Source organism: Humulus lupulus, chromosome 2, assembly GCF_963169125.1.
Source record: "Humulus lupulus chromosome 2, drHumLupu1.1, whole genome shotgun sequence".
In the NCBI taxonomy this organism is placed as follows: Eukaryota; Viridiplantae; Streptophyta; class Magnoliopsida; order Rosales; family Cannabaceae; genus Humulus; species Humulus lupulus.
Window position 1 is genome coordinate 288,765,057 of NC_084794.1, and position 16,389 is coordinate 288,781,445.

Sequence of the window (16,389 nt, forward strand, 5' to 3'; positions counted from 1 at the left end):
TATTATGTATGCATGCATCATATTACACAATATTATTGTCGAGGATGAAAGAGATGCATATGAGAGTTTGGTTGATTTTAATTATGATGACGGCCCCTACAGACACCCCAACAGTTGAAGTATTGCATGGACCTATTTCCGACTTCCCGACAATGCTGCAAAGAAATGCTGAAATTCGTGATAGAAATATTCATCACAATCTTCAAGCAGACTTGGTAGAACACATATGGTCAAAATTTGAAAATCATTTTAATTAGTTTTTTTTTAATTATGTTAGATTGATTAATTACGATTATGTCATTTTATAAGTTTTTTTAAATTTAGTCTAATTTAAATATCATGTACTATTTATTTATATTAATATATGAATTTACAAAATTTAGTATGATAATATTTATAATTATAAAATGATATATTAAATAATAATATGTGGGGACCATAGTTGCAATTTTTAGGGTAGCTTGCATTGGAGTATTTTTAAGAAATAAGTTGCCAAAAGTGATGTGGATGAGAGAGAAAATAAAAAATTATATTTTTAGTTGATTTAGACATTTTAGGCAATGGTTGGGGTAGTTTGCATTGGAGATGCTCTAATAAGCGAGTCCTAAAAGAATGTTTTTAGGACTCGTAATGCGAGTTCTAAAAAATCTGGTTGAGTGCCTTTAATTAAGCGAGTTCTAAAATAATGTTTTTAGGACTCGCAAAATCTGGTTGAGTGCCTTTAACTAATTTTTTAGGACTCGCTTTGCATGTCCTTAAAAGTAATTTTTTTTTTTTAAAAATGCAGCTACAATTTTTATTTTTATTTAGAAAAAATATATCCCTTTGAGTGTCCAAAATGTATTATATATGTTAGATTTCTAAAATTTCTAAAGAAAATACAACAAAATAATTTTTTATTAATTACTCAAAAATATAATTTCAGTATTTAGTCTACTCGGCTTATAAAATCATATTACATGATAGTTTATACTACAATCAAATTTTATCATCACCAAATAATAAACAAGAAATGTATCCAATGTTAGTGAAATATATTTTTTATTCTTAAAACTTCAACTGTCAATGTTGTCTAGTATTGCGCCAAAGAAATGCATCTCAATATAGACCTGCACATTATAAAAAAATTATTTAATTATAAATATATTATAATTCAAACTTATAAATACAATTTTTACTTTCTATTGATCCAACTTTATGGATGTCAATAATACACCTAGCCGACAATAAAAATAAAATAAAATAATAACTAAACAAACAAAAAAACAATGCACACATCATCATCATCATTTGGTTTTTAACAATCAAATCAAAGTGAAAATGCATAATTAAGCTACGCAAATTACATTCAAACCAAATAGTTTTGACTAAATTAAGCATCTAATTAAGCATCTTTTAAGAGACCTTTTTAATAATAATCCACCTCTTAATCTCTAATTTCGTTAAAACTTTAATGCCGGCTTATTATTTATTATGATGTTATGATTCAAGTGGGAAGGAGCTTAAGTGATAAGACATTAGTACTACTTAGTTACTTGATTAATTAAGAAAGAAACATCACTAATTTGAATCCTATCTTGGATGTATAGTGAGTTTCAACTAAACATAATTTTTTTAGCCTATTCTAGTAATTAAAAATTTATCTCAGATCTTAGTATGTATTTAAAATTCTATAATCAACTTAATTATTAATTAGACCGTCAAATGTTAAATATCCGGATCACAAATTTATCATTATGGCAGTCATCTTTTCATATTTCCACACAAAACTAAGTACAAAAAAATCTATAGAAAATCGGACAGCATATCCCCTAATTTACTAGCCTAGTCATCTGTCACAATCAACACCAACATGTCAAACAAATCAAACAACACACAGGTTTTCATCCATATATCACCGCAGCACACAAAATTCTCAGAACCTACTTCACTAAGACATGCAAGTTCTCAATCTTCCATTATCACCGCAGCACACAGAATTCCCAGAACCTACTTCACTACGGATGAATATTTAAGATATTCAAACTCCACTAAAGTGCAATACTAAAATAATTAGAGAATAAACACATACACATTCCTTCATTTGATCAAAGGGAAACATAATTACCAAATCAATTACTAATTCTATTGTTAAGAGACAAACTCATTTATTTGAAAAACATTTCCCTGAACAACTTCTTAAAGATAAAAAAAAAAAAAAGAGATGAAAAGGTTAACATGAAAAGATTACTAAGTTATACTCATACCTGCTTCCATAGCTCTTCAACTTCCTTTATACAGACACACATTTTTGCTCTATTAGATATTGCTATGGCCCAAAAGCCTATCTAGAAATACAATAAATAAAATGTAACTTAGTTGAGTTACAAAAACCGCAAAAAGATTGGCCAACGATAGAAAAAAGGGACAAAAAATGATGCTAATTCCAAACTTAAACCCATTTAATCACACACCCATTACCAAAAACAAAAACTACAGAAGTTGAGAGTTGAAAAAGAATACATGAACAAGCTTTCCTTGGTTCTGGTGCAGCAGCAAGTAATCTTCTTAAATTTACTTCCGTTTTGCTAGTTCCCATATTTCAAAAACCTACAAAAGCAAAACTCAATTTTAAGCCCAAAAATATCAATCAATTCAGAATTGACCAAATTAATCATATTAATCCATTCAAACTGGTTGCAAAATGCACCAAAATCCAGTCAAGAAATATACCAAAAGCTAGTAGCAAAATACAAGTAGTAGCCATTAAAGAAGCATAAAAAAAAATAAGTAATTACACACAGCTACACATAGATACCCTATTTCACATTATATGGTACACATACTGGAGTGGTTTCCATTCTTTAGTTTGTCAATGATCTTGAATATGAAATCAAATATTCAAATATGTGTAATTACACACAGCTACACATAGATACCCTATTTCACATTATATGGTTCATTTCCCTTTCATATTTTAAAATTAGATTAAGACATCAAACATGAGATTGATTCTACTATAAAAAATATGCATACTATTTCAAAGAATACAAAAAGGTCAGAACATGTAAGTTATCTTCCTAGTTCTGCAAACCTTTAGTGTGATGACCGCCGTTCTCTTTGTTAGGTCCGAGCTGCAATTTTCCATGGTCCAAGTCATCGACTTGAGGTGTGGAAAAATTCCCTGAATATTAGTTGAAAGCCATTTATTTAAATGTGAGTCTCTAGTAGTTTAAATAAAGAGAAACTCATAATGAAGTTGCAGCCAACTAAACCAAGAATTGATAAACCTCTAGCTCTAACATCTGATATCATAAAAAAAGGTTTGATAAATAAACAAGTGAGAGCTTCCTCCTACCATGTTTTCAGGAATAATTGGTGCGGTAACAGTAACACCAAGCCCAGCCACCATCCCTGCCGAGCCCAGCCACCGTCCCTGCCTGAGCCCAGCCACCGTCCCTGCCAAGCCCAGCCACCGTCCTAGCCTGAGCCCCTCCCTGCACAGCTACCGTCCCTGCCGAGCCCAGTCACCGTCCCAGCTCGAGCCCAGCCACCCTCCCTGCACAGTCGACCCAGACCCAGACCCAGACCAAGCCCAACCCGAACCCCTCCCTGCGCCGTCCTTGCACGATCAATCCCACCCCTGAGACCCCCGCGCCGTCGAGACCAGCCAGCCCGGAGAACCCCACTCGCGCGTCGAGCCCTTGAATCCCCAGCCGCTGTCGAGCCCTTGAACCCCTAGGCGACATCGAGCCCAGGCAGAGTGAGAGATGGGAGGACGAAGGAGTGAGAGAGCCGAGTCCCCTGCCCCTGCATCGAGCCCGCCGCCGTGATCCGACCACTAGCCACCCACCTGCCGTGACCCATGCATGCCGTCAAAGAGGAGGGCTGAGGGTTGGTTTTTGAGTTGAGGAAAATAACAAGTGAGAGAGTGTGAGATTGAGGTTGAGGGATAGGGTTTAGTTATTATTATTATTATTTGTTAAAAATATATATAGTTATTATTATAAAAATATATAAATACAAAGTATAATGATATTAAGAAAAAATAATATTAGTTTTTATTTTTTAAGTATATTTAAAAACTAACAACTATTACTTTCAGCCCAGTTGTTTTTAAGACTTGCAAAGTGAGTTCTTAAAGAGTATTAAGGACTCCCAAAGCAAGTCCTTAAAATTGTTAAGTAAAACACTCATTTTTTAGCCCAGATTTTTTGAGGACTCGCATATTTTTTTAGGATACCCATTGCGAGTCCTAAATTGTGTTTTTTCAGGACTCTCAATGAGTGTCCTAAAAATTCCATAAATATTTTTAAGGACTTGCATTTATGTGCGAGTCCTAAAAAGATGTCCCGTAAAGGGTATTTTGTAGTAGTTACCCCAAAACAGAACAGATAAACAACAACTGTAAACTAATATGTATATAAATATATAATATATATTTTCTTTATACTTTTTAAATTAAGAGTGGGATTATTTTTAGTGGAACAACTTAGATTCAAACTCTAGCTTGCTCCAAAAGGAAGAAAACAAAAATATTATACTATATATTATTATTATTATTATTATTATTATTATTATTATTATGTTGCAACTATTATTTTTAGTAGAAAAACACAACCAACTTCTCAGAATCCTTAGAACAACTTCAATAGTAACTACATCATTAGTTGCATAATATATCTAAATCATCCTATAATATAATTTTTTATTTTCTCTCTCATCCACATCACTTTTAGTAACTTTTTCTATAAAAATACTCTAATGCTAAGCTACCCCAAAAATTGTCAACTATGATCCTACACATTATTATTTAATATATTATTTTATAATTATAAATATTGTCAAACTAAATTTTTTAAATCCATATATTAATATAAATAAATATTACATGAAATTTAAATTAGACGAAATTTAAAGGAGCTTATAAAATGACATAATCATAATTAATCAATCTAACATAATTAAAAAAAATACTAATTAAAATGATTTCCAAATTTTGACTATATGTGATCTACCAAGTACGCTTGAAGATTGCGATGCATGTTTCTATCACAAATATCAGCATTTCTTTGAAGCATTTTCGGGAAGTCAGAAATAGGTCCATGCAATACTTCAACCATTGGGGTGTCGGCGGGGTCGTCATCATAATTAAAATCAAACAAACTCTCATATGCATTTATTTCATCCTCGACAATAATGTTGTGCAATATGATGCATACATACATAATATCTTACATCTCTTTGCCAAAAACGTATTGGTCCTCGTACAATAGCAAAATGAGATTGAAGTACCCTTAATGCTCGCTCAACATCTTTGCGTACCACTTCTTGGCATCGGGCAAATAATTTTCTTTTCTCTCCTTGAGGCAGTGGGATAGTTTTAACAAATGTACCCCACTCTGGATAGTACCCCTTGTTGTATTGTGTGCCTTTTATCGTAAATTCAACTCTCAGAGCTTGCCCTTGTAAGATATCAGTGAATAATGGGGATTGATTTAACACGTTGAGATCATTATTGGATCCTGGAACACCAAAAAATGCATGTCATATCCAAAGATTTTGTCACGCAACTGCTTCGAGCATGATTGTTGGTCTGCCGTGATCACCTCGCGTGAATTGGCCTTCCCTGCAACTGGGAAAATTTTCAATTCCCAATGCATACAATCAATGCTTCCCAACATGCTTGGAAAACTACGCACCTCTCCCATTTGAAGTAAGCGACGAATGTCCCCAGCATTGGGCCGTCTTAAATATTCGGTCCCAAAAATATAATTCACTCCCCGAACGAAATTGACTAGACATTCAATAGCGGTGGTTTCACCAATTCGAACATACTCATCAACATAATCGGTAGGCGCTCCATATGCCAACATTTGCATAGCAACGTAATGGCAAAAGCCCCTTCTACCGACTGCATCGAACCCCATATGGAAATACTTCGAATGATTTTCTAGAGCTTGCACTATGTGTAGGAATATGTGTCTACACATTCTAAATCTTCTTCGAAATTGATATTCTGTATACACCGGTTCATCAGAAAAGTAGTCATCGAACAAACGTTGGTGTCTTTCTATATTACCTCTATCAATGTAGGCTCTCTTTCTTCCTTGTCTTGTTGAGCTACCCCCTTCTATGAGCGCTTTGAAATATTGATCATCATGATCGTCAGTACACTCTGCAATTATGATATCCTTTAGACTCATATTGTCGTATGGATTCGGAGAATTTGGTGAATCCATTGTCGAACTTAGAGTATATGATGTTTGGGAATGAAAGATGAATGAGAGAGTAAAATGAAGGATTGAATGGAGATTTGAGTAAAAGGAAGATTGAAATTTGGTATTTATAGACATGGTGACATATATATGTAGCCGTTAAAATGTAGTCGTTAAAATATAGCCGTTAAAATGTAGCCATTAAAATATAGCTGTTAAAATAAACGATAATTTATTTAAATAAAATAAAATACATAATAATGTGGTTGATAAAAATACATAACAGTTACAACTGCAGGATATTATTCTTAATATAATTACACAAGTTTTCATGATCTTTCTTTTGTTCAGGAGTCATATGCGATGAGTCCATGATGAGATAATCAATGTATTTTGTCATCTTATTATCTTCTGCCTCTTTCTCCTTTATCGCCACTAATTTCTCCAATGCAGATGCTTTCCGTTCACTAATCTCTATAAATCTAGTATGTGTGTCTTTTTTTTTCCTTCCCTTTTCTCTTTGCTACCTTTTGGCCAAGAGGGCACACTTCACGTACTTCATCATCACTGATGTCTGCATTGGAAGAATAAGTAAATGCCCCTAATTCTGACACATTTGTTCTCTTACCACCTTTTGGTTGGTACATTGTATTCTATTTCGGCTCATCCTTTAGCAATCTCCAACAGTCCACAAGAAGAAAATTTGAGTGGCTATTTTTAGATTTGTACAATTGATATGCATTCTCAAGATTTTGCTCATCAGACCAACCACTGTGATGTGCATGTTGTACTTGTTTATAACACTCACTGAAACGCACCACCTTTTGATTCATCTTGTTCCAATGATCTTTGCATTGCCTTCCAGTTCTTGCTTGTTCGCCTTTTTGGTTGGTGTTGTAGTATTTTGCGATCCGAGCACAGAAATGTGTAGAAGTTTAGTCATTCCCCAGAATGACACCCTTAGATGTATTAAGCCATCCACTTATCATAAGTATAGTGGCTTCCTTGCTCCATTTGACTTTACATTTATGCCTTGATTCATCTTCATTGTGTAGAACTACATTTTCCAACCCTTCAACACCATATTCAGGTTGGGTTTCAAAGACAAATGTCGATGATGTTTCACGATTCAAATCAATACTAGAATTTTCCATATTTGGCCTGTAATTTCTTGAAACCATTTCGGGTTGGTGTAGGGAAGGCATATGAAATGCATATGGTAGTGAATTTGTTGGTGTGAAGAATGAAGCTTGTTGGGGCGTCTCAAAAGTGCCAAAATTTTGGAAAGGGTAGGAGGATATGGGATAATTTTGAGAATTTGGAAAACTTTGGTTAAATTGAGAATATTGAAACTTTGGATTTTGGGGATTAGTAGAGGGAGTATTTTAAAAATTTTGATTGAAATGAGTATATTGAAAATTTGGATTTTGGGGGTTGGTATGTGGAGAATATGATGAATTTTGAAAAATTTGAAAATATTGAAAAATTAGATTTTAAGTGTTGGTATTTGAAGAATTTTAGGAATTCATTGGTAAGAATTTTTTTTTTTTTTGTGATATTGATAATTTGGAAGAAGAATGTATGAAATGGTGTGAAAATTGAATGAAATACATGAGTATTTGTAGAAGAAAAAAATTTAATAAATTGTATGCTAACAGTAATAATTTAGACCATTTTTACATCAACGGTAATAATAATAGTGTGTTAGTTGTATTTTACATACATATAATATATATATGCGTAATTTTAAAAAAAAAAAAATAGCAGTCGTTGCCTCTGTCAGGCAACGACTGCTTCAAATTTGAAAAGCAATCTCTCTCTCCAATACTAAGCAATCTTCCATATCCATAGCGTGTCAGTCCATGTCATTAAGTCACTGCTTTAACCACATGCATTTGGACTTGCTCTTAGTAGCAGTCATTCTTAATTGGCTTAACTCTCTCTCCTCTAGTTCTAGTTTGATTGATTTCACTACACAGATATGCAAATTTTCACAAGCATAACTAAGCATACCCAACACCACATACAATTATTAGTATAATTTAATATCGGTTTCAAATTAAAATATGTCAACGGTTAGAATTATTATATAGACTAATATAATCATAAACATAATTCCTCATTTTATAATTACAATTAATTATAGTGACTATTAATTGTTAATAACATAGTTAATAAGTATAAATTGATACATAATAGCACCCAAATAACTATATATACCATAGCTCACCATCGAGTCCAATAGGCCCAAAATATCCTTAGAAATGCATGATACACATATGGTGTATGTAAGTTGGTTTTGGTAAGGGTTTGTTCTCGTAACCTCTCTCTTGCATCTTTGCATTTGATCTTGGTATTGTTGTTGTTTTTGACATATTTATAGTGCTCAAAGATGACTATTGGAGATTCAATGTCAAATTTAGGAGGTATGTTTATTATTGTTTAATTAAGGGTTTATACTATTTTGAACTCTGTGTTTTTTCCCATTACCTATTTGGACATTATGTTCTGACAAATTATTTTTTGGACCTTATGTTTTGTAAAATAGTTAAAATAGAATCATAAACTCAATTTTGATGAAGAAAAAATTAAATATAACAACACTGTTTTTAAGCGGAATGATTTTATTTTTGTTCTGAATTATTAGTTTGGTAAATTATTTGTCATTTTAGTTAAAAAAAATATTGACCAAAGTAGGTTTAGGGTTCTATTTTAACTATTTTATAAAACATAGGATCCAAAAAATAATTTGTCAAAACACATGGTCTAAACAGGTAATAAAAAAAATACAGAGTCCAAAAAAATATAATTTAATTAATGTACTTAATAGAATGTGATATTGGTTAGTAGATATCGAGTAGAATAAATTATTTCATCGTTACTGCTTTGCTCGTTCGATTATAACTAACACCAACACCTCTTCCTATTAGGATAATTTAATTAAAATGGTGACATTTGATGATAAATTACACAAAATAACAATATATTATGTGGTATTAGGATTTTTTATCAATATTCTCTGTAATTGGCAGTCAAAGAAGAGCCACCAGACGAGACCAGACCAGAGCCGCCATAGTTTCTGTCTCATCATCTCTCACATGCTCTTGTATAAAATCTAATAGACAATGAATACAAAAATAAAGAACACACCGAATTATGTGAAAATTCCCAAGGAAAAAATCACAAACAAACAAGTGAAATTCAGTATGATGAGCGAACCACGTGAAACCAACTAGCATTAAATAAAATCATAACCTAGTTGTCATTAAGAGAATGAGATTAGAAAAAAGTCGAAGATATCCTTCTTTTTATATAAGAAAATGTGTGTACACATACCACATAACATTGTTGGAGATTTTATCGTTTGGGTAATTAAATCATCTAATCCCGTAGAGGCTTTTAATTATTAGTTAGAACAAAAATTAAATAAATAAATTGTTGTAAAATATGTTAAGCAATTGAGAAGGAGAGAGGGGAGAGAGTGCACTTCTAGTAAATTTGAATGATGTTCATTCATGTTCACCACCATCGCTTTATGTTGAGCTTTTAATACATACCATGAGAGGCCAAACAAGAAGCTACATCTCGTCCAAAAGATAATGCTTAATTTTAATTTTCACATCAGCAAAACAAGAAAAAAAACCCCTTAAAGTCTCGGCAAAACAAGTTGTGATCTGCGTCAGAAATTTTCAGTGTCAGCCCTATCAGGGAGCAATCCTGAGTGGGTCGCGAGGGAACAATGAAGTTTTCCGGATGTTATTCAAACCGCAGAACAGCATCACCACACGCTCCAGCCCTACTCCAAACCCGCCGTGTGGTGGCGCGCCATATCTGTTGTTTAAGAACGGCGAGCTCATTAAAAGTTCAAGCAAAATGGTCCGCAAGCTTACACTAAAACTAAAAAGTTACCGAAAGAGATGTTTATAGGTTATCAAAATTATTTTGGACCAAGATGGAACATTCTTAAAAATCTAGAATCATTTATATCATAACATTTTGATAAAACCCAGAAGGCAATGGTAGAGCTTAGTAAAAATGCATAGGGGGGAAGTGGTTGTAATTAGCTGCCAAAAGAGCATTTAACAAGTTATGAGATGGTACTGGAAAGAAAAATACCTGAAAGAGTCGATATATGTTGATACCGTCTTTACATCAATTCCACACGCCTCTGCACGTTCTACCAATAACTCTGGTACGTGGACACGCTGTGCCCCTGAAATGATCTCCTCGCCTAAAGGGAAGAAAAATCCAAAATCAGTTACTTTGACTCACCTGAAGATCACATATCTTTTACTTGCTAGGCACATTTCCTATTCAACATATACTTGAGAGAATAGAAACAGTTACATAAATGCACAAGATAATTGATGAATGAAGAGTGTTTGCAAATAATACATACATATGAGAGAGAAAACTATAGCTTTATTAAAAGCTAACAAATTCTTTCGTTAACAAGTTGATTGATATTCATTACCTCTAATGAAGACATCAAATGAATTGCTGTAGGCTGGGTTATCATAGCAAGGCATTGTATAGAATGGTCGAACAGCCAAAGGGTATCGGTGAAGTATGTAGAACTCAGTACCGTACCTACAACCCAGTAGAAAGCAGTTCGTGGATTTACATTAGACAAATGAAAACATAATTTAAAAATGCAAAATAGAACACAAGGAAGCGCAAGGAGAAATTTACTTTTCTAAAACTAGCTTCCCCAACTTCCTCTCTGTCTCGGTGTTCAAGTCCCCTAGAGGATCAACTTCAACACCAGCATCCTATATAAGCAAGTCAAACTCAACATTAAAACTAACAGACAAATCTATTTATAAATATATGTATGTATATAATTTCAAAAATTGGAAGAAAAATTCTCGCAATTATAATTATATTAGAAATCCAAAGGCACCGTTTTATCTATAACACATAAGACTCCTAATAAAAGCCATAATAAGCAGTCCCATCAAACCAATCTATTGCCAATAACAACAAGCAATTTAACAATTTTTGTTCCTTGGTATGGATAGTATTTATCTTTCTCTCACAGCAATACACATAATTAAATATTAAAATCTGTAGTGCAATAAAACAAAAAACAACATACTTTGAGCATTTGAACACCCTCTTCAAATGTAAGCCGAAGAGTCTTCCTCAAGTACTGCAATTTTCAACACAGAATAATCAGATTCAGACATCAATAGGGACTTGAAAAGAAATATTTATAAACTGTCAATTACACAATTAATAAGCATTTATAAATATGGATCACAACCTTTAGAGGTTCAAATGGATATTGCTTCCCAACAGCTTCAAGCTCTTTCTCACAATTCTTGTTCAAGCCATCGAACATTGCAACAAATAACCGGTCTACAACATCCATTACCTGAGCAAACATATAACATACTCGAAATCATGCCATAGCAAATTTTAGGAGCAACACATCAACAATCCTCAAATATTCAACGCTACCTCAAAGTAGTGATTCTTGATCTCCATTTCAACATCAAGACCAGTGAATTCACACAAATGTCTGTGAGTGAAAGAGTCCTCTGCTCTAAATACAGGACCAATCTCAAAAACACGCCCAAAATCACCGCAGATCGCCATTTGCTTGTGAAGCTGAGGCGACTGAGCTAGGCAAGCAGGTTGCCCTTTGTAGTCCAGTCTAAATACAGAAGCACCACCCTCACTGGAGCCAGCTATTAACTTTGGAGTATGGATTTCGAAAAAGTTTTCAGAAAGCAAGAACTGTCTAAATATCTGCAAGGTAACATGAAACAAAAATTACATACACTTTACACAGGTCACACAAAGCTCATATAAAAGCTAAACTTTTTAATAAACAATTGACATATGATATGAATCAGAACCTTATTCTAGTTTAGAAAATAAAAAATCTCACCTGACATTCCAAATTCTAAAGATTGACTATGTACATAATATTAAGAAACAGCATAAAGAAAGATAAATATTAAAAAGTAGCAACTTACGGTTCCAACTTGACTCTGAATGCGAAAAATTCCTTGGTTAGCAGGTGTTCGAATGTCAATAACTCTATTATTCAAACGTGTATCCTGATTAACGCGAACAAGTTGTTCTCCAGCCTGGTGAAACACAGTTCCAGATAAAAGCATATGAATTACAAGGGATTTCAAGATAGATGGATATATATATATATATATAATTTATAAAAACGATCTTTACCTGCAAAGCTTTTTCAATCTCAATCTCGCTTCGGGCAGCATCTTCAACGATGATAGGTAGGGTCGGCAATGCCCTGTTCACACAGTACAGTTTTCTCACTTGAACCTCTACCTGAAACAACCAAAACCCAGTTCAAAAATCAATTTGTTTCGTAGTATCCACAGTTACACACTTTCTTCAATTAATTTATTCAAAACTCGGTCTTCTAATTCTCCAGATTAGATTTATCGAATACTACAAATATTATTCTTTCAAAAAAAAAATCATTATCATACGTTTAAACTTTAAAAGAAAAAAAAAATGGAAAAACCTGTTGTGTGGCTCCCTTGATGGGATCTTTGGGGACCGAGACAATTCCTTCCACATCTACAATGGACTCGCGACTCAACCCGGAAACGAACTTCACCATCTGGCGGCTAACGACGTCGGGAATCGCCGTAATCACGCACTGTACGGTGAAACCCCTCTCTCTGACGACAACGAAGGCCATGTTCTTGCTGACCGATCGGATCGTCTGAGCACGACCACGTACAAGCACATGCTGGTCCTTCAGGGCCTCGTTAAGCGCGCCAACCTCGGTCCAGCTGTTGATGTCAGAAGGAGTCTTCGACTGGAGCTCGACCAGCGGCACATCGCCGTAGTTGTCCGAAAGCGGGTCTTCCTCGACGGAAAGCGATGCGGCGGCAGTGGCCAATGCGGCTTCCTGGCGGCGGCGCAGCTTCTCTAGCTTGGCGGCTTCCTTCTTGGCGGCCTTCTTGCTAACTGATGTGGAATCGTCTTCCTGAGATTGTTCCGATTGGGACGGCAGAGGCGGTTCTTGGCCTGACATTGATTCGGATTGCGAAGCTTTGTCAGCGATTTACAAGTTTTTCTTTTTGGGATTAGGAGAGGACCTCAGTGGAGTACAGACCAAAAATGAATGAAGTAATGGAAACTGAGGAGGCGAGGTTTTTTCTCTTTATTCGTCCACTTTCTTCATGGGCTTTGAGCGGCCCAAAGGCCTAAAACCCACCATGGCCCATAAATTTCTATATGATAATAATATGGAGAAAATTTTATATTTTATGATTTTAAAAAAATTAATTTATGAAAATATAGCAAAAAGTTAAATATAGTAACACTGTTGTTAGATGTAATAGCAAAAAATTACACTGTGTGTTTAAAATTGTGCTTAATTCGTTAAGTGAATTATTTGAATTCAAAAGTGTAATTAAGAATAAATGTGTAATTTTGGTTAGAAGTAAACTTTTCAAAAAAAGTTTGAATATGTACTAATGTTCCAAAGAGTTTTAAACCAAAATACAATTTATAACTAAGAGTTACAAAAATAGTCGATCTAAGCGGCAAAGCTAGACTTTTATCCTAAGTCCCTCAAAATAAATCTCGACCGTGGAAGCTGAGTGGGTTGAGTATGTACACGCCGCTCCTAAAGCCCTCCAACTCATGGTTGATCCTGTTGACGCTGTTTTTCGCCAACAGTGAAAGAATAGCACGTAAACAATAATCAGTAATGGCCAATAAAAATATGATAACACACACACGATTTTTTACGTGGTTCAGCAGTTAAATCTGCCTAGTCCACGAGTCTTTCTTATTAAGATTTAAGAATATCTCTGAAAATCCTTCAAGGATGAATTCTCCAGAGTTTTTCCTCAAGATTACAAAAATTCGGTCCTTTACAATGGTACATGACCTCTCTATTTATAGAGAAGATTGCAGAATACTATCCCACATAATTCGGGTAGTTACTCTATATTTGCAAATAGATTAAATGGCATTAAATACCTGCAATCCGATGTAAAAGGAAACGTCCCCTGAAGACCAGGGGGCATATAACTAATCAAATAATATCCCCTGATTGTAGGGAATTTTCAGCAATAAATGTAGACTGCGTCTTGCCATTGATGACTCATTAGGATATTCAAAGTTATTATCCTATATCACCAAGGCCATTTTCTCCCAGATTTCTTACTGACTTTCGAGCTATGACATTTCCCGAGGCCACATGGCTTCGAGCTAGTACGCGCATCAGGCTCGGAGCCCTGACCCCGAGGTCATCCCAGAGAGCAGATGCACCTCGGGCCCTATCCTTCGAGCTCGTGAGGATTTCGAGGCTACCATCTTCGAAGTCGTCTCTGTTTCGTAGGCTCGCTGTTTAGATTTCGAACATATTCCAGACTTTACGAGTTCACTCATTATGAATCCAGCTTTCGATGTCACAATCCTCATGGCTCGAAATCTGGGTATAACATCTTGCCCCCTCAAAAGTATCTGTTCGAATCCTGTGAGAAGGAAACTTTTGAACTACCTTCTTCGGGAACCGTATTGTCACATACTTGAGAATGGACACGTGTCAGTCGGGTATTGCTTGTTCAGCGTACTCGAGTACCTTGGAAATCTGTCCATGATCATTCGTCTGCCACCTTTTCGGTACCATCATGTCATCAATCCCTGACTGTTGGATCTTATGAGGATTCTGGCCAATGGCTCAGATTAATCCTTTTTATCACTTTTTTCCCTCTATGTATATAAGGTCTCTTCTTCCTCTTATTTTACACGCATCAGAAGCAAAAGAGAAGGGACAAAACTAGAGGCCATCCCAGAAAACTTCTTGCTTGCGCATGTTCTCCCAGCCGAAGAAACAGAGGACCACCAGTTTGTTTGAGACCGTGTGCTCATACCTACAGCCTCTCCTTCAATCGACGATTTCTCTGCAATCGCCAACCTTGTGTAAGTGTCCGACTGTCTTTTTATTTTTCTTTATGCCAGTTCCTATTCGTATTGTTCTTGTTATTTCTATGAATGTACTAGTCTATTTTCTTAGTACGATACGTTAGGGAATTTTTGTCCGATAGGCTTTCACATTTTAAGTCTCCATACTGGGTTTACATCACTGGTTCATACCCAGTTTTGGTGTTTGAGCAAGATCTTTTTTTTTTTCTGGGTTTTAAAATTTTAAAAGACATTCCTTGTATACCAAGATATTGGGTATAAAACCTTGGCCTTAAAGAACGCACGATACCCAAGATTACCTTTTCTGGATAACCGCCACTCTTTTTCCCCTGATTTTCGGGATTTAAAAAAAAATTGTTCACTCTCCTCCTTTTTCTCGTGGAATACACGTTCTGACTCAATCGGAGTCTTAGTTTCGAGCTCGCTGCATTATTACGCATTCTCCGAGCTTATCCTGTCAAGCTCGTAATTCTTGAACCCTTGCATGCATGGCCCTCACCATTTTTTCTTTCTCGCTAAATGTCATAGAATCTGGAAAGACGGTGGGGGTCGTTGCTGGCAATCCCTTACTCGCCAAAAACCCCGAGCCCAGAGTCGCTGTTTGCTCGGAATCAACGTCTGATTCGCGAGTACGATCTCGAGCGCGAGCAGGAGGATATCCGAGCCCATTATCGCCGCCAAATTGACGAGGTCATAGAAAAGAAGAGGAGAACTCTTCGGGAGGCCCTTTATCCAGAGTCCAATTCAGGGCCTAGGCCGATCCCCCTCGACCCCGCATTAAAGGTCACCATCGCGTATAGTCCAGGAGAACTCCAATTTTCATTGATGGGGGAGCCTTCTTCCTCGCAGCCGAGTAGAGAATTCTTTGAGGCCGAGCACTACTGGAGCTCGGTCACCTCAATAATTCAGGTAACTGACATCTTGGCATTACATGGCCTTAGGCTGTCAAGCTCCTTGAGATGTTGAGCTCCAACCTCTAGTGAACGAAGCTGCCATGCTCCAGGGACTGGAAACCCTGACATTAAGCTGAGGTATGCGGCATGGAGCCAGGAACACATGAAGGCAGGAGCTCTACTGCCTTTGAAGTCTTTCTTCAAGGACTTCACGGACTTTGTTGGGTTGGCCCCGTTCCAGCTCAACACCAATTCTTACAGGGTCCTGTCAGCCCTAAGGTCGTTATACCACGAGCTGAAGTGGGAAGGACCTTCACCACAGGAGATTTTATATCTCTTTTGTCTGAAAAGCAACCCCTCCCGAGCTC

General features: G+C 35.6%; 2 protein-coding genes and 1 long non-coding RNA gene across 3 annotated transcripts; all 3 read right to left on the reverse strand.

The window, feature by feature from the left end:
- Nucleotides 1–879: 879 nt before the first annotated feature.
- Nucleotides 880–3,158, reverse strand: LOC133816774 (uncharacterized). Its single transcript, XR_009885458.1, has 3 exons — nt 3,074–3,158; nt 2,247–2,589; nt 880–1,109 (listed from the first exon to the last, which is right to left on the reverse strand). It is a non-coding gene; the product is annotated as an uncharacterized LOC133816774 (long non-coding RNA).
- A 2,319-nt stretch (nt 3,159–5,477) lies between these two features.
- Nucleotides 5,478–6,221, reverse strand: LOC133815650 (uncharacterized). The gene has a single exon (XM_062248463.1). It carries the CDS (start codon nt 6,219–6,221, stop codon nt 5,478–5,480), a length of 744 nt encoding a protein of 247 aa, XP_062104447.1.
- Nucleotides 6,222–9,684: 3,463 nt separating this feature from the next.
- LOC133819704 (aspartate--tRNA ligase 2, cytoplasmic) lies at nt 9,685–13,332 on the reverse strand. Its single transcript, XM_062253010.1, has 10 exons — nt 12,706–13,332; nt 12,396–12,506; nt 12,182–12,295; nt 11,661–11,951; nt 11,464–11,574; nt 11,296–11,349; nt 10,890–10,969; nt 10,672–10,787; nt 10,314–10,428; nt 9,685–10,028 (listed from the first exon to the last, which is right to left on the reverse strand). Exons 1-10 carry the CDS (start codon nt 13,222–13,224, stop codon nt 9,902–9,904), a joined length of 1,638 nt encoding a protein of 545 aa, XP_062108994.1. The 5' UTR covers nt 13,225–13,332; the 3' UTR covers nt 9,685–9,901.
- Nucleotides 13,333–16,389: the final 3,057 nt, after the last annotated feature.

Excerpts from the sequence above, each read along its gene's own strand:
- LOC133815650 (XM_062248463.1), bottom strand. The coding sequence starts at position 6,221 with ATGGATTCACCAAATTCTCCGAATCCATACGACAATATGAGTCTAAAG.
- LOC133819704 (XM_062253010.1), bottom strand. The coding sequence starts at position 13,224 with ATGTCAGGCCAAGAACCGCCTCTGCCGTCCCAATCGGAACAATCTCAG. Across the intron at positions 11,952-12,181 it reads TTCAGAGTCAAGTTGGAACC|ATATTTAGACAGTTCTTGCT; the intron begins GTAAGTTGCTAC and ends GTTACCTTGCAG. Across the intron at positions 11,350-11,463 it reads ATCCATTTGAACCTCTAAAG|TACTTGAGGAAGACTCTTCG; the intron begins GTTGTGATCCAT and ends TGAAAATTGCAG.